At 31.3% G+C, this 22,296-nt stretch overlaps 1 protein-coding gene across 8 annotated transcripts in view; it reads right to left on the bottom strand.

Annotated features, from left to right (window-relative positions):
* The window catches only part of MESK2 (misexpression suppressor of KSR 2), a 345,381-nt gene that overhangs the window by 273,553 nt on the left and 49,532 nt on the right, over nt 1-22,296 (bottom strand). For 2 of the 8 annotated variants that reach the window (XR_015069737.1, XM_085941392.1), the window contains exons 1-2: nt 6,478-6,617; nt 834-1,057 (exon numbers count right to left, since the gene is read on the bottom strand). The exons of 4 other annotated variants lie outside the window; for them this stretch is intronic. Coding sequence is in view for 1 of the 4 variants with exons in the window: in XM_085941392.1 (XP_085797518.1) it covers nt 834-1,054 (221 nt within the window). In the remaining 3 variants the exon portion in view is untranslated. Of the gene's footprint in view, nt 1-833; nt 1,058-6,476; nt 6,618-22,296 lie in introns of those variants that run through there. 2 more of the 8 variants (XR_015069744.1, XM_085941405.1) reach the window with 2 other exon arrangements.

Genomic DNA, 22,296 nt, shown 5'->3' with positions numbered 1-22,296 from the left:
TCTTGGACACGATAATGGAAAAATTTTCAAGGAGAATTAATGGTAATAACCAGAGCCTACTACGGATAGGACAGGGCATGAAAAAATATCTCAGCGATGACTTTTCTGAGCGTTTCTTAAATAAAAATATTCCTTTTTTACAGTCTAGTTTTAAGTATTAATAATAATATCACATAATTATGTAGATAGGTAGCAATACGATCGGTTCTTGCGTCTTCGTGTCGTATAGATAAATTTAGGTACCAACGAAATTAGTCGCCAAGTATGGAAGAACTAATTAAGAAGCCTAACTATAAGGTGTGTAACAAACTACCAGAAATCATTGCGTCAACAATTTCGTCAATCTGATAGAGAATTTATAAGTAGGTATATATAATTGATATAATATAATATTATATAATATATTTTGTGATGTCCTCGTGAGAAGAAGCGATTCGCAGCTCTGCGATAAATGTGATGCTTGGGAGGACATTGTACATATAGCAGTACAATGCCCTAAGTATGAACGACACACACAGTTCAGCTGCGAATTGCGGATATCTTTGAGAATATCGACGAATTGAAAGACGCCCTGGCGGTGGGTAAGACGGAAGAGCTTGGTAAAATTGTAAAGTTCTTTAACAGAATTGGAGTGAGGACCTGATCGGCGGATCCCCTTCTAAGTCAAAGCCTCGGTAAAATCATAAAAAAAATATTTTATCTTTTAAGTAACGTATGGTGGTACATGGTCAAACAATTACAGCAAAATCAGTTGATCTAATATTATTGTACGCAAAACAGAATGATATTTAGGTGTTTGAATTCGCACTATAATGTAATGTCAGTTACCGTACCTTTGTATGATAATGGCGCCGTCCGAGATTCCGGTGTCGGTGTGTTCGATGAGGGGATCCGAACCAATGTTCGTGTGGTTGGGGCCCATCCCGGAGATGGAGAAGGCCCTTTTAATGGAGTCCAGCATCCCAGTGCCGGCCATCTTGGCGTGGGGCAGAGTCGTACCGCGGTACACATGCTCCAGGGATGTGTACGACCCACCCAACGAGCCTCCAGGCATGCCAACGCAACAAAAATAAAAATAATAATGCAAATGCTACTAACATTGAAAGTGTGTATCCATGCGACAAGCGTGAACATCTCAAAATATGAACATTATATAAATTACAATAAGCATCGATACTTGAGTCAGTAGCTAAAAGTAAAAGAAAACAAACGCTCGGTATGCGATTAGCATGTATAGAAATAGCACTAGACTAGATTTTTTCTAGAATTTTTGTACTATTAGTAGGTATTTTTCTGAAGCTGTATATAAAAAAACAATGATAGTGTTTTAACAATTTATAAGTGAATTTAGGGCACGGAGCATGGTTATACAAATGACAGAAAATAATTAAATCCGAAAACCGTGGACACGAATATGGCTTTCTGTCAGCGCTCGAAATGGACCAGAGCGAATCGAAACGCAGCTCCGGTTCATGAAATCGCCGGAATTATCGCTCCGTCTCATGGAAAAATTAAATATTTCGCCCCTGTTTGTGAAGTATTCATTAAATTAATTTAATTTAAAAGTAATTGAATTCACTTACTTTATATAATATGCATATTTTAAATTTAATACTAATCTTGTCGGACTAATGGGAAAAAAATAATATTTAATACGTGTCGTAAGCCCCGTTTTTCAACTGACAAGCTTAAAAACTGTTATTTCATATAACCGTCTGAGCCGGGTAGGTATATAATGAAAAAATCTAACCCGCCTATTTGTACAAAATATACATATTATAATAAGATGAATGTGTTAATATTTTCTGAAAATTATCGAGCGCTCCGATTCGTCTAATTTTCCATTTCAAGTGCTGCTTTCTCCAATATATTTGATTATATAATAAAGTAAAATTCAATAAAACTCTGGAATTCAATAGGCAAAGAAAATTTTATTGTGCGAATTTAGAAGAGTTGAGTTAAACGTCAGCATTTATAATATTCCCAGGCAGAATATGGTTTAATTTATAGTTTCGAATTGCTATTTAATATATCTAATCTTATTTCGTCACATAAAAAATAAATAATATGGGCAAACAAAAGTATGTTATGAAACATAGGAGCCAAATGTTATATTTTAGCAAAATGCTCAAGTAAAATTTAATTGCACTTCTGTTTTTTATGAGTATATTAGTAATATCTACAGTTAACTAAAGATAGAATTTTTCGGGGGGCGAGACTGTAGCATTATGTATACTGCAAGTCAAAATAATACATTAAAAAATATTTCTCATTCTGCCCGGACAATGTGTATAATTCTCCAGTAATTACTTGCCCATGACATAATAATACTACACGATTGTTATAAATTACAAAACTTTAAAATCAATCATCTCAATTTACTGAAAACGTCGCTTGGTCTGTAAATGCACAACGCCGTCCAAGTATCCAAACGTGGAGATTTTTCATAATTAATTCTTTTTCGAAAAATCTGACAGCTCGGCAGAGGATTTTTGTATTGAAATAGAAATAGACCAATGTCTAAATTAAAGAATATAGAATAATTTCGTTCGCGCCAGTTTTATTAGTCTGAACGGTCTGAACGCGGGAGAATATGAATAATAATTTTATTATAGACCATTAATTTTATAAAGTGATGCAATATTTTTGTTATATTATTCTATAACTTCTTTTTCTTATCGTGCCATCCCCTAACAGAGGTCGGCCAACACCAAGGCGATCTTCGTTTTATCGTCCTGGACAATTCGGTGGACAAATACAAACTGTATTTGAAAAATTTTGCACGAAAGACAAAAGGTCGAGACGAAAACTTAGTTAAATACAATACATTAAATTTGATCAAATCAAATATTTGGTTTTGAAAGTATTTTTATATAGGATCATATGAATAAAAATTTACTCAAAAAAAGATTTACTGGTTATAATTTGTCAATAAGTATGAAACGATCACATTTTTCATACTTAGGTAAGTAAATTTTCTGATTGATGAATTAAATGACCAAATAAATTGGTTTTTTTAACAACAATCCGACTATATTTTAAATACTTTAAATTGTGTTTTATATATTTTCTAGCTAGAGTCATATTATGTTGATAGCATTGTGGACAAATTTAGTTTAATACCCCGACTTACGCGAACTCGGAGTTACGCGGTTATTTATCCGACACTTCAGACCCAGTTCCAGCAGAAAAGCACATGGCAATTATTGCAAGCTTGACAGAAGGTCTCAGCTCGATTGAAAAATTTAGAAAATATAGACTCCAACGACTTACGCGTTATAGCTACAAAGTAAGGAAAAAACAAAATTATTAGCTTGCTACGAAGAAATTCTGCATGAAAACAAAAGAAGGCATTGTGTCGTCAGACGAATTTGTTAGATTTTATAAAGCCATCGTCATCAAAATAACTTTTTTACGTACTTAATTCATTTCAATATTTGTAAATATATTAATATGTAGGTACAAAGAACAATAATTGTATTAAATATTTTTCTTCTTAACTAGTGTTTTTGTCAGTCCTTGGTCCCAATTAAACAAAATTTATACGGAAAGTTATACCCTCACTTCCGCGAACTCGACTTGCGATTTTCTTCGGACCCACTTATCGTGTATCTCCGGGGTATTACTAGAGTTGGGTTTCGAAAATTTCCCGACGGGAATTCTCGAGAAATTTTCGAGATTTTCCATCCCGAATCTCGAGAATTAAAATTTTTAACATTTCGGGAAATCCCGGGAGAATCTTTTCTCGGGATTCGGGATTTCTTTATTATCAAATAATAATTAAAAAAACGATTTTCTATATGAAAAAAGTGGACAGAAAACAAAATGTTCAAAGACTGATCGGGACATTTAACACAATTAAGCCAACGTCGACTCAAAATGAGCGCAATTTTTGCAATATTAGGGAATTTTGTGTCTCAAAAGCGTACGCAATTGTCAGACGCAGAGATCTAGAGTCTGTGTTTTTTGAAATACCATTTTAATAAGTAGTGTTTTTAATTATTTTTGTTTTCCTACTTATATTTTGTCTTCTTACATAAATAAAAAAACATATTTTTTTGGAATTTGTCTGTTTGTACAGTTATTTTAGAATTTTTACAGTTTTTTTTTAAATTTTCCGATATCTCGAGAATTCTTTTCTGGAAATCCCGAATCTCGAGATTGAGATTTTCTCGGTAAATACCCAACTCTAGGTATTACTGCACACTGTGGTGGATAAGATATTGTATGTACGGTGACTAAAAGCAGATAGGTAGTAAGATAATTCTGTCCGGCGGTGAAATAATGACAAAACATCAATCCTTACATGCGTGGAGTACGAGTTTAAGTCCCACGTTCGGATCAATGTGTTAAGTGTTGTGGAATTACTAACAAAGATTTCTTGTAATATATTATGATATGTTTAAAAACCCCATCGGGACACGGTCAAGACTCAAAATTGATCCCGGATTGTAGGCAATAAAAAAATTATAATAAGAATAGTGTAACTATTGATTATTGCGCTGTCACTGCTGAACTCTTTCAAATAATACATAGTCACCCCGTTTCTAAGGGAAAAATAATATATTAATATCTATATAATATATATTTATTTTTTTAATTCTCTATATAATTATTTTCAATGTAATATATTATGTAAATGTATGTTTGCAACTATAAAATTTACACTATCCTTTTTTATTTAATTTTAAAATATCAGGGAAAAATGCTTTTTTTAATCAATTAACACGAGCGTTTATAAGTTTGATCTCCCTTCCTTCCTATTTTGATAAATCGGGGAAAAAGTCTTGACAAATTCGGACTCAATATTTATTTGATCTTGATCAACTCTGACAAATAAATTACATCTAACAATAAGTTAAAACAGATTCTTTAAAATATCACCATGGTTACCAGTTAGTTGTTCAGTAGCCTGTTAGACCGATTACATAATATACATAAGTTTGGTATATGGTACGCGAGGTTCGTAATTTGAGATGTTCATTCTATATCACGGATTACATAGGTGCATATTATTTAACATGCGGGATGAAAGCCTTACAAGTTTGTATAATAGGTATTATAATACTAAGGTACATTATGCTACGTCATATCGACAAAAGAAATTTCAATTTGCTGTGAAGGAAACAAGTTTCTTTTTTATTTAAGTACAAAACAATTACACTGATGGTTTAGTATATTACTAACTCAAAATTGTATTACATTATTTAAAATCGAAGTATAATAATGTATAAAATGTATTTGAATGTTGTCTATTGCAATTGTGAAATTTCTAGTGTTGATATATACTTATTTTAACATGCTCATGCATTTTTTGGTAACAGTGCACGGTTACATAATAATTATTATATTCGCCATATAAAATAATAAAAAAGTGTATGTGATGAGGGAGACAGAAAATTTTACGTAATTTCAAAACCTTTATATTGTCACATCGGAATAACAATAAGATTTAATATTGAAGACGATACGTTTTTATTAATAATCAGTATTTAATAGACCTCGCCCAAAATAGATGACTGAATGATTAAATTTCTAAATTATTCATGTAGGTACCTACATTTTAAACATAATATATACCTGATACCTACGTCATATAGGATGTTTTTTGTTCATTACTATCATGGAATTAAAATTATAAAAACACTTTTATAACATATTGCTATCTACTTACTTACTTACTTAAAAAATCAATAAAATAATATTAATAAAAAAATACGTAGGTACTCTGTACTAGTATGAATAAATTTTAGAATAGTTACTTAACATTGTTGGGAAACTATGAGTTTGAGAACTCTATATAAGGTGAGAAAATATTACTTAATTCTAAGAATAATAATAATTATTATTAATATCTAATTTTATAGAGTAATGTTATTTCATTTATAAATTTAACGAAATCTGCAATGGGGCATAAAATTCCTAATGTAACCAATATTTTTATTATGAAGAAAAATATAAAAACTATTGAAATGTGTATATTTTGTTAGTCATGAAATAAACAACATAAGCCAAATGTATTTAAAATACCTACATAAAGACAGTTTATGGTTGTAATAATTATTATTATATTCCTGCTAATTGTTTTATTCAATTGGAATTTACAAAAATAAAAACCTTTAATTTAAAAAGCAACAAACCAAAGTAGTTTATTTCATTGTTTCAAAGAAAATTGTGAAATCACTGACAACTGAGTTCTGTCAAAATCTAATAACTGATTAGATAACCTCTGGTTCAGCACTAAAATTCTAAACACCAGATAAGAACTACGTACTTCTGATTTTTTTTTTCAATCACATATTCAAATAAAAGAGGAATAAAAAAACATTAGGCAACTGTCACAGCTGATGATTTCTGTTATCATTGACAATTACATAGTTTTATGCGTAAAATAATCTGTCTACCTTGGCTACGCACAATTTATTTATAAATCGAAATAATAATATTAATAAAATTGTAATATAATAATAGCTTACCTTCGAAATATTGTTTTCACTGATAAATTGCACAATTTGATGATCACCGAGTTGTTCGTACAAGTAAACCGTGATGTTTTTCTTGACAGATCACTGACACAAAAGTATAGAACCTACCGTCTGGTTAGTCTCTTTGCTAATGCGAATCCAGACCTGACTTCAGACGGTTAGGCGCCGTACACGAGTATTGCCAGTAGCAAAATAATAATGCACTGCTACGATAAAAAAAATCTAGGATTATCGCAATCATAGAACTGATCGTAATAAATAATTTTGCATTACGTTTTATTAAATTCAAATTAATATATACATCATTCAGACAAGACGTATTTTTTTTAATGATATAATGATCTGGAAATATGCAGAGGTTATGTTTTCATATAGTATGTACAAAGGCACTAAAATGTAAGTCAGTACATGTGACATGAAAACAATATCATACAATATAATAATATACGTGAACACGTAGGTTTGTATAATTAATTATACTAATAATTACAAGATAAAAAGAACTTTTTATATACCACGTTTTTAAATTTTCTGTTGAATCATATAAACTTGACAATTCTATGTATTAATAAATACGTTTTTTTGTACTTGATAGAAATACTGAATAAATATAGAATACCTACTGAAATGTCATTTTGACATTTCATACTGATTTCCATAGTAACGCACGTATATATTAATAATTTTATTGCTAGGACCCCCTTAGCAACCAATAATAGTGTTTTACTGTTAACGAATTTTTTCCGAAACATACAAAACAGAATTAACTGAAAATGAATTCAATTCTGCTTAAATATGGCCAACAGTATTAAAAGAATGCATTGTCGTCGTGTTCTGATATATTCTAAAAGTTTCAAATGTCTATCTAGTCGGGAAGTTAGTTAAAAATCTTTAAAAGTCGAATACAAATCTTGGACAAACAAGAAAAAATTTCTACTGGACAACCAAGAATACGAGCTAATAAAAACGTGGTAAAAATGATACTGTACCTATAACACCGATACTAGAGGTACATAATATTATCTTTAAATTTGTTTACCAAAATATGATATTTTTATAATAAAACACGACTGCAAAAGTAGGTAGGTTACCCTACCTTAACCTAGGTACATTATTTGTAGAATTTTAATAAATTTTAGGTATAATTTATGCCCGTTTCAATATTTTTTTTTTTTTTTTTTCTTACAATATTTTTAAGTTTTCTCTACCTATTATAAAATATTTCCCTAAGATTTAGTTGTATGTATAATATTATTGTATAGTGTGAAACAATATTTTCTTTTGCAGCTTTGATGTAGGTACCTAACAGAAAATAAAATTTATTGTTACTATCACAGAACAGATGAGTTCCCTGGTTACTATTATTTGTTATAGGAGGTATTGTACGACAACAACTTCTTGGCTACGCTTCTAGGCGCTGCTGTCTATTAAATGGGAGGAGCTTGTTAGTTTATAATAGAAATGCAGGTAAAAATGGGCGGAGTATGTTAGTTTACAGTTTTAACACGTATCCAAAAAGATGTTTTCGTACAATAGTTATTATTATCTAGTTCTAGTTCTAGTAAGTAGATAATTTAAAGACGATTTCAAGAAGTATTATTATGCAATATTGTTATTTTGAAATCAGTTTTTTAAATTAAATATAAAATACATTCAAATTGTAATTTGTTCAATTTTGTAACACACAAAAGAGAATCTAATAAACTATAAAAATATAGTCACAATTTCATAGTAATTTTTATTATTAATATTTACTTTATTACGTTGTCTCGTATGTGCTATAAATATTTTTGACCAATTCATAATTTCTAGGTCTCTTGTTTTAGAAAACATCGATTTTTATAAAAAAATGTGTATAACAAGAAATCTTTCGATGTTTTTAAAGTAAATATTATAAAAAACATTAAAACTATGAATTAGTCAAAAACCTTTTTTCAAAAATTCCTGAACATTAGAAAAAACTTAATAAACTATATTTTTATGATAAAAATCACCATAAAATAATTTGTAATCGTAAGATGGGGATACTCATTTTATAAAGTTTTTCCTGAAAAAAAAAGTTTTTAGGTACTTACTATTTATTCATTTAAACACTTAAATATAATATAATAAGAATATATACTAATATAATAAACATAATATATTATTATTATAAATAATAAAACAATACCTATATCAGATTGCAAACTTCGTAATTTCACTGTCAGGTGCCTCTTGTGGGTAGAGTTATTCACCTTAATAGGTACAATGATTTGAAAAAATGTGTATACCTACCTAATTAATATTCAATAAATTAATTTACATCTTTCATAATATTATTATCAGCTTGTCGCTAGTGTCGCCTATGTAAAGCGTATTTCTGCACCTATATTACATTATATAATGTGAAAACACCTACTAGAAAAAATCTTTTTTTTTTAATAAATACGACGCCCGACGAGACTTTGAATCTGTAACCACTCGATTCGCGCCGATTTCTAAGCCTAAAAAATATTAGACGAAGTTGTTCTAAACTAAAATAAATAATTTAATACAATGTGCAGTCAGCGCCATCGCGTGTCATTTGTTATAGATTATTTAAAGGCAAATAAATTTCACTACCTACACAGTAAGTTGCCGAGTAAGCGTGTTTGTAAGAATGAAAAAAAATTCACCGCTAGATGTCTACATGGTAAAGCAAAACTACAATAGACATCTCTTAACACGTTATATAAACTATGAATGAATATACACAACTCGGTTATTACAGTATTTTCTATTTTGTTGTAGTTTAATTTCTCATCGTCTAATTTTCATGGCGCTACATTTTGTTCTCGAAAATTATTATCATGCCAATGTGCACTCTCATTTAAAAAATATTATTTTTAATGTATTTCATAATATTATTGTAACACTGCGATAAATTACTTTAATTCCAGAGATTTTTTTAAATACATATAATTTTGGTCCTGTTTTTTTCGAATTATTAAATAAGCACATAATATTTACCTGTCAGGGGGATATAATATATAAGATTTGAAAATGAATTTCCCGACTAGTTTTCTTCTGGGTATACTATCAATGCAATCCCTGTCCACCCTAAGAGTGATTGCTCTTTTAAAGCATTTCTTTATACTTCTTCGTGGGTTCATTTACAATCCGTATATACTGACAAATATTAATTTTCATGTTCCCACCAATATCACTCGTAACTCTACGGTCTTCAAGATACCTCGTCGCAGGACAGATGTTATGTTTATGATGCTATGTATCGTGCGATTAACTTATTTGATGGCACCATAAAGGTTGATTTATTTTTATTAACTATATAATGTTTGTGGACCTGTTAAATAGGTTAAATTTATAATTGTATATAATATTATCATGTTTCTTTAATATTTAAATGAACACATGCTGTCTATTCTACTTTCATGTTATATTAGTTGTTATTTGTAATTAAGATATTTTTATAATATTAATGTAATGCTGTAATGCCTTAACACTCTTTTTCTAAATAAATACTTTTAAAAGTTTTAAAATACGAATTGATTAATACAAAAACTTTAAAAATGTGGAATTTTTAATAAGGTGTACTTCGTACTACGTTAATAAGGAGGACTTCATATTCTTCCACTAGGAGCCTCTAGTAAGCTTAACGTTCGTCAAAAATATTTTCTTTCTAAATTGTAAGTGTCCCTAGTAAAATATTCCTTACTTAATGTACTATTGTATGTATATTGTATTTATTTAAGTAGGTATCCCATTCGTCAAATAAATATTGATATTATTTAATCGAACAATATATTGTAGTGACCTACCTACCATCCCTCTGAAGCGTAGAGTGTTCAACCTATGTGTTCTTACAGTACTAATGTATAGACAGGAATCGGAGAAATTCTAAAACTAAGAGTAACACAACTCTATTTGGGAGATGCATGTTGGGAACATAAAAATAATGGTAAGTCCGTTACTTTCTGGGCGTGGTTGTAAGAAGGTACGATTCTCGAGTGTGGGGAAATATAGTATAAATTTAAACAAGAATATATTATTTTAAATATTTACATATGTATCATACTGATATGAATTAAATAATAATAAATAAAAATAATTAATTGTGTCAAGTAATAACGCAGATTCAATACTGGTAATATTTGAGGACATTCAGGGGCTTTGTAGGTATTTTTGGAGTTTAATAATTTGCCACTCATTAAACCATAAATCAAAACTACCGTCAAAGTCTTATGTCCATGACGACTGGAATCGAAAAATAAATAAATAATTTGAAATATTAATACAACGTAATGATAGAGGCATTGAAGTGATGGTGGGCAGGCGAGATAGCTCAAAGGTCAGATCTCCGCGTGATAAACCACTTTCTACAAAAGTTTACTGGTAGGGGAATGGAGACAGGAAAGAGGGGCGTTCATCTAAAAATTTCTGAACCCGTCAAAAAAAAAATATGTACATACATAATTGTTATATAATATGTAATAAAAATGTATCTCAGGCAAAATTCATAAAATAAAACATGATTTCAAACTGTGTCATCGTGAATCGTATGTAAGGTTTTGCCATAGCACGAATTTGTAATTTTAGTGTAATATTTTATTATTTTATTTGAAGGCGTGCATTTTTAATTATTTTTTTCCCTCGAGACCCATTCAATGACACGTCACGACCCGCAAGTCTTTCATGTTTTACTGCAGCTGCGAGTTTGTAGCTTTACCCACATTGGTAGCCACTGTTCATATTATGGGTACTGTTTTCGCAGCCAAAACACGTATCAAGCATGTGGATTGGTGGTGTTATTTTTCACATATTATTTACTTACACGGCAAGAAAAAAACTAGATGAAATTACATATATATACTTATCTACTTATATTTTACGGTGTTGCAATTGTCATTATAATCGATTCGCAATTAAAGTTTACCGGTGAAAAATGTAAGGACTTAATTTATTTATAATATAAGTATCAAACTATTATTATCAATGAATACTATAACACTACGCCTGTTTTTCTTTTGAGCAAAGGCTTCTGCAACGAGATTGAAATGTCGAGGAAAGAAGGAGGAATAATACGCGGTGACAACCCAAAAATCTATTTCAATCAGTAGGTATATTAATTAGAAACTCATATTTCTCATTAAACTAAATAAGTAATTATTTTTTTTATATATTATAAACTACTAATTATTGTGACAATAAATATATTATAAAAAAATCAATGGATAAATAGGCAGACAATTGATAAAGATCGCTAACTTATGAAATGAGGTTACTGGTTTCAAAGTTAATAAACCCCATTTTTAATTTTTCGATATTTTTCTTAATTCTGATTCTGTTAGTACTTTTCCATCGTATGTATTCATAAAATCTATAGTTGCAGGCTAAAAGTTCTTATGTCGCGTTTTTACAAAATTAAGATTTGAAATGGTTATCTGTGTAAATAATTGTGCTCTTTTTTGTGTATGATAGATTTTGTCACGTGTAAGCAAAATAATTAATAGATTATTTGATATGTAGAAATAAGCTTAAATTGAGAGAGTAATTTTTTACTCGAAGTAAAATTATTGATTTAATACATTGAATATAGGTAAGTAACACAACATCAAAAACCTAATTATACATAAATAATGTAAAAGAAACAAAAAAAAAGATAAACCAATCAACTTCTAAGCAAAGTATTTTGAAAACTGTGATTTTATTTAAAAACTGATTATCTCAGCTGCAACCAAACTGACTAAAGCACGTTTAGCCCGAAACCACAGAAAAATATCAAATTGAGCTCCGTTTGTTAGGTAAATATAATTAAGCAGGAAATTGATTGCAGTCATATTCATCAATCGTCATTTTTTAAGTTTTATGACTCACTTTAAACATGATGATATATTATTTATTTTTGATGACGTAAAAGATATATTATTTATTTTATCTATTCACTTTTTATAATTGCATACTATTATATTTGCCGTCATAATTGTTTTTAGCGTGCTTTTTCGATGAAGGACACCGACTTTGAAACTAATAGCCTCAAGTAGCAATGAGACGAACATGTCTGATGTGAAGTGTAAAATTGCTAGACAAATCCAGTTATAAGGTATTAGATACGGGGTATTAAACGCCACAAAACCCGCTGGATCGACGAAATAACGAAAATCGGTCGACATTTATTGCAGTGAATTACTAAACACCGATAAATAACAAAAGGAGCTAGATGAGACCTTCATACAGAAGTCTATCGACGCTGGATGATGATAATTAATGGTAGGTAGGTATTATACATCAGACCAGTCCTTGATTATGGGTCAAAATATTATGTAGGTACGCACATCTTAAAACGTAAAGCCTGGTCTTCTGATATTTTAAAAATATTCTATATTATAAAATGACGATGGAGTGTTGCACATACGGCATAACCATAATAGTGAGAAGGATTTGGGGAATAATCCTAAGCATCCAAATGGATCGACCAACCTGTAAAGTTTAGTTTAGTTGGAAATCAAGACGTTCAAGTAAACTACATTTCAGATTTAAGGAGGATATCGAAGATATACTGGAATGGGGACGAAAATTAGAGAAGACCGGGGTCCATCCCGGAATTTTGCGCTACGAATGATGATGATTATAAAACGGGCCTTGATAAACAACACAAAAAGGCCAAACATGCATTTACAATTATTTCGTATTACTTAATTTTTTCCGAAAACTTTCACTACGCGCCCCAATTAGATAGATTGATTAATAGAATATTTACATTGATAGTTCTTGCGCATTCTTCAGTGACTAGTAACAATTATTATTATATTATATGAATGATTATATTTAATATACTTTATTTGCGACCGTTGGCGAAGTTCTGCTAATAATAGGTATCGAGTGGTTAAATTATGGCTCTATCAAACATACATCAGCCACACCAGTTCTTAATCGGGGGTATCAATATTTAGTGTGAAGCATCTGTATGTCTCGAAGGCGATTACCTAAGTCTCTTTTCACTCAACTGTGATTGACTTTAAATTAAAATTGCCCATGAGAGAGAGGAGTATATATAAGCATAATTTAAAATTGTCGTAATCAAGAAAAAACTAATAAAAAAAACTGCCTAACGCTTTAAGTGAAGAGATCTTCACATTGACGGTATGTACATTTTTATATGTAACAATATTGTCATTTGTGGCGACCAGGTCGGATATTTCAATGGACGCAACAGCTGGTTGATCAGCTCTTCCCTTTTCGTACACATTTTAGGACATTCCGTAGATGATGTGCTTTGCTTGTCCATCGCATGGACATGTTGAACAGGTAACAATATCAAGCTCATATATTCTCCCAGTGAAACCACTATGTCATGCAGCACTCGAAATGGAGAATTTTACGAACCAGAGCGCTCGGTAATTTTATAAAAATATTAACATAGTTATCTAATTTTGTGTGTTTTATAAAATATAAGTGTGTGATTTTTTGTTATATTATGGCCATTCTAGCTCAAATGGTACAATTATTTTTTCCATGAGATGGAACGGCAATGTTGCCGATTTTACGACCCGGAACGGTGCTCCGGTGCGTTCCGGTCCATTTCGAGCCCTGATGATGTCAATAATTGACTGGAGCAATGCGTTTAATGATCCGGAGTTAAAGCAGTGAATTACAATACGTTCAATTTCATACAATAATTACATAATCTTACGTATTTGATCATCAACAGCATTGGCTCTACAATCATATATTATGAATCTTGATCGTATCCTCGAGCTGTAATTCTCCAGTTTAGAAGACCTAGTGCGGTGGCACAATCAGTTTATCTTATCTTGGGTCTTCTGCTTAAAGCTGAAAATCATTTTTTGTCATTATATTACTAAACTTACTAATAAAGTATATTAATTATACGTATGTAACTATATACTGCTAAATATACCTATGTTATAATATACCTTAGTGAATAGGCATGGAAATTTTTATTTTACTTAGTTACTAAACCCATATATGACATTATGTAGTGAGTTAGTAAGTATCCACTATCCATAATATAATATATGCATATTTTTCAAATATTGAAGCTCTGCTGGAAAAGGTCACGGTACGATCATTTATTATGTATATTATCGTTAACAATAATAAATAAATAAATAAAAAAGCCTTTTTATTTCTTACAAACAAAAGTAAATGCCAATTAATTGACTATATCTAATGAATATATATATATATATATATAACCTATGCATATATCTATTGTGTATATATATATATATATATATATATATCTATCAATGATTGTATTATCTACTTATTTTCTAGTTTATATAATATTAATTATTATTATTTTTTTATATTTTTCTCGTAACAATGTCGTTAACAATGCAGATACACAATTTCGAAGTCTCACAAATATACATATTAGAAAAATCTTGAATTGAATGGTGTTCAAACCTCTACTTATCATATTCCGGTTGAAAGATTTTCCAATTTAACTACCTACGGGCGGTATAGTTCAAAATCTTGAACTGAGTGAAATTGGATGTTTGAAAGACTATTTTTTATATTAGGTATGAATACTTTTAACAGTGGAAGGTTTGTGGAGCCGGAAGACTGAGTAATTTTGAGCCACACGATAAAAATAAAATAAAAACCATAAATTATAACTACCAATCTAAAATCACATACTATAACTTAAAATAATTGTTATTAAATTTGACACTAATACGAGTGATAAGATAACACATATTGGTTTATTTCTTGCTTACAAGTATTTATCTTTCTGAGTGGTTATATTATTTATAAGGCATGGGCCATTTTGTTACTAGTTTATTCTTTGGATAATGTTTTTTATACTTAATTAGTGAGAAACATGTATCTTTTTAAGCTTTACTATAATTTGATATTTTTGACTGGTTTGAACCGTTTCGATGTCCTCTTTTAAATTTTCTGACAAATCAATTACATCAACTGCTATTTAAGTAAGAATTCATCCTGAAACCTTGTGTACTAGTGAGTCATGAATAGAAAACGATCTGAACTTACAATAGTTAACTATTAATTGTTGACATGGTTAATTAAAATAAATCCCATTACTTAGCACTTGTTAAGTTATCTTATTACACAGATATTTATAATAATTTGAATGTTTCATTCGCTTTAAAGATACAATATCGTTATTAAACTAGGTGGTAGGTATAATTTTGTATGATATTGATAATGAATCCGATATATGTCCACCAAGAATTATTGATGGTTGAACACCATGAAAATGGGGGAAAAATGTGATATGACACAACTTGCGTATTTGATAGAGGGTTGTTTTTATTGTTTAAAAATTAAATAAGAAAGAGTTGTCGATTTCCTGTTTGGGTAGAGTTTTGTCACCGTATCGAGGAGGTCGGCTGGGGTTGTCGAGCGGGTAGGTTAGGGTGGGCGGCGGATTCGAGGACGGTGGGGGAGGGGGCTCCGCCAGTTTGAAAGTTGATAAAAAATGCATCAAGTAGGCACGAGGGTGCATTTCGATGGACGTTCGTATCTTCTTGTATGTTTAAAAATTCGACCGCCCCTGCGGACGGGCGGCCAAGTTTCCACCATCTGCGGTCTGCCATCTGCACCAAGAAAATTTTCTCTCGCCGGGCGACAACACTCATTTCGCTTTTTTTAACAAAGTTTTGGCTCGTTTAATTTTGTATCATTTAACTATGCTAAAAGGTAGGGATCGCCAACGTTTTAAAATACGACCACTTAATTAAATATTGATTTTATGTTTGTGGGAAATTACACTATTGCGTAATCACATTAGTTGATTTCAACATTGATTTCTTTTTCGTGTCTTATTTTCAAACTATATAAAATTTATATTACGTTTACTTGAAGAATACTATTATTTAAAAAATGTGGTTGTGTGCTGCAATTTTTGATTTGTGTGTCGATATTTGAGAACTCTATAATTCAAGTAGATTTCAACATACATATTTCTGAAAACACTCATGAGAACGCAATTAAGCATGACAGTCGTAGCATAGTGGTAATGTACAGAGCGCGATACCAAAGATATGCAGGTTCGATTCCTGCCGGGAATGGTAGGTACATTGTTAAAATCTTGTGAATTATTCGTTGAATAAAAGAAATAGTTAATTCAAGTAGATTTATTCAAAAATACAAAAAATCGATAAAAATAAACTGAATACCGAGGCAGTCGAATGCTCTACTACTGAGCTATATCCCCAAACTATATCCCCAAAACTGAATATTGTTAATTTGACCAGGAAAATTGGAAAACATTTCTATAAATCGTACGAGTAACACTGCCTTTAACCCTAGCAATAGGTAGGTACGCCCGCCAAAGATCCTGGCCTGGGAGCCCGCTTCAGGATGTGGGGATATGGCTGTGAATTGAAACAGATATCTGGCGGTAATTGACTCCGATTTAGGCATATTGCTAGGTCGCAGCATTAACCATGCATCACGGAAGATAATGGAAAATTATTTTGGTAAATTATGTTTTTACTTTGATTCGTGTTTATTATATTATTGTATTCGTTCCGCCAATACTCCACCGTAAACATAAGTTCTTTAGTTACAATAGTGTTCATAATCAAATACCTAATGTCTTCGACCGTGAAATGACATTTTATATACCAACGGTTTGGTACCGTATGTACGTTCATGGCAATCGTCGACCCAACTGTCACCGATCGTTGACTGAGTCGTGCGCGAAAAATATAAACTACTAGCTGAAGTACCCGGCTTCGCACAGGGTCGCTTCGTGGTTATATTTATCTTAGATATTTGAAAAATAATAAGAGGTAATTATTTTTTTAATATTAAAATATCTGTGTAATACAATATGGCAATATGAAAATAATTCTAATAGGAGTAAAGGTCAAACATAAGAACACTAAATTAAAATCGAATCCAAAATATTAAAACGTTATTAATGTTATTAATATGTAGTAAAAAAAAAATCAAAATTGGATGGAACAAACAAACAACAAACTTTGTATTTTATATATTAATAATTTAGAAACCTTTGCAGGTGTGCGCACACCAACTGACAAAAGTTTCATCGCAATCGGATGATTGGTATAGGAACGCATACGAATAGTAGAAGAAGATGATTTTCTAATTCAGAAATCTTCGTGGGCATGCACATGACAACTCACCAAAGTTTCATTGCAGTCGAATTAATGGAATAGGAACACATACGAATAGAAGAAGAAGAAGATGGTTGTACTAATTCAAAAACCTTTGCGGGCGTGCGCACAACAACTGGTCAAAATTTCATCACAATCGGATGAATGGCATAAGAACGCATACAAATAGAATAAGAAAAAGATGATCGTACTAATTCAGAAACCTTTGCGGCCAAGGGCACAACACTTGATAGAAATGTCATTGCAATCGGATGAATGGTATAGGAACGCATACGAATAGAAGTAGAAGATGATTTTCTAATTCAGAAATCTTCGTGGGCATGCGCACGACAACTCACCAAAGTTTCATTGCAATCGGATGAATGGTGTAAGTACGCATTCGAATAGAAGAAGAAGATGATGGTTGTACTAATTCAGAAACCTTTGCAGGCGTGCGCACGACAACTCACCAAAGTTTCATTGCAATCGGATGAATGGTATAGGAACGCATACGAATAGAAGAAGAAGAAGATGGTTGTACTAATTCAGAAACCTTCGCGGGCTTGCGCACAACAACTGGTCAAAATTTCATCGCAGTTGGATGAATGGTATAAATACGCATAGAATAGAAGAAGATAGAATAGAAGAAAAAGAAAATGGTTGTATCAATTTAGATTGCGGGCGTAAACACAACACTTGATCAAATTTTCATTGCAATCGGATGAATGGTATAGGAACGCATACGAATAGAAGAAGAAGAAGATGGTTGTACTAATTCAGAACCTTTCGCGGGCGTGCTCACAACAATTTTTCAAGATTTCATCGCAATCGGATGAATGGTATAAGAACGCATACAAATAGAAGAAGATAGAATAGAAGAAAAAGAAAATAGTTGTATCAATTCAGAAACCTTTGCGGCGTGAGTACAACACTTGATCAAAATTTCATTGCAATCGGATGAATGGTATAGGAACGCATACGAATAGAAGAAGATAGAATAGAAGAAGATAGAATAGAAGAAGAAGATGGTTGTACTAATTCAGAAACCTTTGCGGGCTTGCGCACAACAACTGGTCAAAATTTCATCGCAGTTGGATGAATGGTATAAGAACGCATACGAATAGAAGAAATAGAAGAGAAGAAAAAGAAAATGGTTGTATCAATTCAGATTGCGGGCGTAAACACAACACTTGATCAAATTTTCATTGCAATCGGATGAATGGTATAGGAACGCATACGAATAGAAGAAGAAGAAGATGGTTGTACTAATTCAGAACCTTTCGCGGGCGTGCTCACAACAATTGTTCAAGATTTCATCGCAATCGGATGAATGGTATAAGAACGCATACAAATAGAAGAAGATAGAATAGAAGAAAAAGAAAATAGTTGTATCAATTCAGAAACCTTTGCGGCGTGAGCACAACACTTGATCAAAATTTCATTGCAATCGGATGAATGGTATAGGAACGCATACGAATAGAAGAAGATATAATAGAAGAAGAAGATGGTTGTACTAATTCAGAAACCTTCGCGGGTGTTGGCACAATTACTGACGAAAATTTCATTGCAATTGGATGAATGGTATAAGGACCATACGAATAAAAGAAGATAGAATGAAGAAGAAGAAGAAGATGGTTGTAAAATTCAGAAACCTCGCGGGTGTTGGCACAATTACTGACGAAAATTTTATTGCAATCGGATGAATGGAATTAGAACGCATACGAATAGAAGAAGAAGAAGAAGATGGTTGTACTAATTCAAAAACCATTGCGGGTGTTACCACAACAACTGACGAAGTTTCATTGCAATCGGATGAATGGTATAGGGACCATACGAATAAAAGAAGATAGAATGAAGAAAAAGAAGAAGAAGAAGATGGTTGTACTATTTCAGAAACCTTTGCGGGTGTTAACACAACAACTGACGAAGGTTTCATCGCAATCGGATGAATGGTATAGGAACCATACGAATAAAAGAAGATAGAATGAAGAAGAAGAAGAAGATGATAATTTTTCTAATTCAGAAACCTTAATGGGTGTGCATACAACCATTTACCAAAATTTTATTGCAATCGGATGAATGGTATAGGAACCATACGAATAAAAGAAAATTGAATGAAGAAGAAGAAGATGATGATGATTTTTTTAATTCAGAAACCTTCATGGGTGTGCATATAACCACTTACCAAAATTTCATCGCAATCGGATGAATGGTATAGGAACGCATACGGGACAGACACACAGACAGACAGACATACAGACAGACAGACATTCATTTTTATATATTAGTATAGCCTATACTCTTCCCGCAAGTGCAAGCAATAAGTTTACAAAGTTTTATTGCAATCGGATGAACGGTGTGGCTGCGCATTCAATACGAACAAACAAACACACAAATATTAATTTTTATTTAGATTAAGTATATTATTTTGTAGACGATGCTCGTGAGTCTGTCAGTGTAATTTGGGCTTATGGCTCACATACAAAATCGGAATATTAAAGTAAAGAATCAACACATTAAAATAGTAAGTCAAAGTCATGATAGAAAATTTGCAATTATCATTTATCATTCTAGTTGCAATTAGGGATTCCAATCCCGGGATCCCGAGATCCCGAGCTATTTTCGATACCTATGAATCCCGGGATTGATTTTTTTATCAATTTTTATGGAAAATAAAATGAAAGCGAAAATATAACAGAAAAAATACTTTTAATAAAAAATAACTACATTAGAAATAAACTGAGTTTGAATGAAGTTTGATTTATACCCATGTGTAGGTTGCCGATTCATTTTATTTTTTCACATAAATTATTAAAATTGGAAAGATTGGAAAAAAACAATACTTCGCACTTTTAACAAAGTAATTCCACCATGATATCATACGTTTTACGGCAGTTTCATATTTGTCTGACTAATTAGATTTATGAAGCGGAAAGGCCATAAGTACGCCATGATTATTTGCTTTACTATTTTAAATCTCACTAATACATTCATTAAGTCTTTACTATCAGAAACAGCAATCTAATATTAAATTCACATTATTATTAAATTTGCGTATTTCCAAGATTGAACGTATACAATATTAACAATAAATGTCTTAAATAGTATAAATTATACTAGATTTATTTTCGACTGATTTTATCAATGTTATTTGTAAATATAAAATTTTTATATTAACAATGGAAAAAATGTCAATCCCGGGACCAGTCCCGGGATCCCGGGATTGTCAAATTGTAATCCCGAAATCCCGGGATCAGAATTTTGGCTCGGGATTGGATTCCCTAGTTGCAATGTAGTCAGAGTTAATTTTTTGTATTTTTACAATAGTAAAAATTGCCAGACGGCTGTAAATGTTTTAGCAGTGTATTTATTATAACAATACTCTAAAGACATAATTTACGTAAATTTTCTATAAAATTCGCAATTGCAATGTGTATCTATAGGTAAAGTTCATTTGTTAACTATATATATAAAATATATTTGTCTGTTTATGTAAGAATGAAATTTGTATGAATAGACCCTAGCCGACTCGAGTGTCCATGAGCATGGTTGTTTAAAAGCACCATTTTATTTTTCACACTACGTTGCGTCGATCTAATACATTAATGTTATTTTACTTTTCTTACCTTTAAAATACCACAAGAACACATCACATAAGTTTGATCCCATGGACTATTTATATAGACCAGTCATATAATATATAGTATCTATTTACAAGAAACAGTGAAATTTATAGCCGCTCCCTCATAACATAACGAATTACCCACAAACTTATCTAACGGAGAAAGGGGAAGTCCTCTTAGATGCAATAAAAAAAATCGGTTTATTTTTAAGTAAAGCGATAAGTCAATTTAACGGCTGCACGGTGGGAAAATAGTATAACTGCATAACAAGGCCGCAACTAGGGCCGTCAAAATAGTATCGAAACTCTTTGACTGATAGTTCAATGCTTTTTTCTGATACAACATCGGTATCGGTACATTTTTGTTAATATCGGATATTTTCCGATTGTATGAATATTTAAAAGATTATTGGCAATTACCGTGCATTAAACTATTAGCATTATTTTAACCACTATTTTCACTCTTGTTATTCCAACATCTTTGTTCCAGATTGAACATATTCGACCGTGCTTAGGAAAAAGGGCGTAACCCTCACAGAACAAATTTTACAGGAGAGGCAAAAAACGTTTTATGAATGATTTTGGTCCAATATTAAAAATAAAATAGTTAAAGACATTGGGTACAAGATGATTGATGATTTGGTGTAATATATTTTCGATCTTATAATAATTAAAGAAGTTATTACAGAAAAATCATTAAAATTGAGGGTAAATGCTTTTTTTCTTAAATCTAAACTTAATTAACGCTCAATTAAAACCTGAATTTAGATAATAATTTGGCATTGGCGGCTTACTTCTTTTTTACAGAACGTGTATTTAGTTGTATACATTGTTAATATACAGCGCTCGAAATGGAAAAGTTTACGAACCGGAGCGCTCGACAAATTTTTTGAAGATTTTACATTGTCATTAAATCGTTTGTGTATTTTATAAAAAAAATGTGTCAGATTTTCTATTATATGGCCTATCTAGCTCAGACGGTCAACATATTTTTTCCACGAGACGAAGCGATAATTTTACAAATTTCACTAGCCGGAACGGCGCTCCGGTGCGTTCCGTTCCATTTCGAGCCCTGTTAATATATAATAAAAGCACT

The sequence above is a fragment of the Rhyacophila brunnea genome, unplaced genomic scaffold, assembly GCF_057557595.1.
Source record: "Rhyacophila brunnea isolate RB1 unplaced genomic scaffold, BYU_Rbru_1.0 scaffold_1, whole genome shotgun sequence".
NCBI classification, from domain to species: domain Eukaryota; kingdom Metazoa; phylum Arthropoda; class Insecta; order Trichoptera; family Rhyacophilidae; genus Rhyacophila; species Rhyacophila brunnea.
This window is presented reverse-complemented; position numbering and strand designations above follow the sequence as displayed.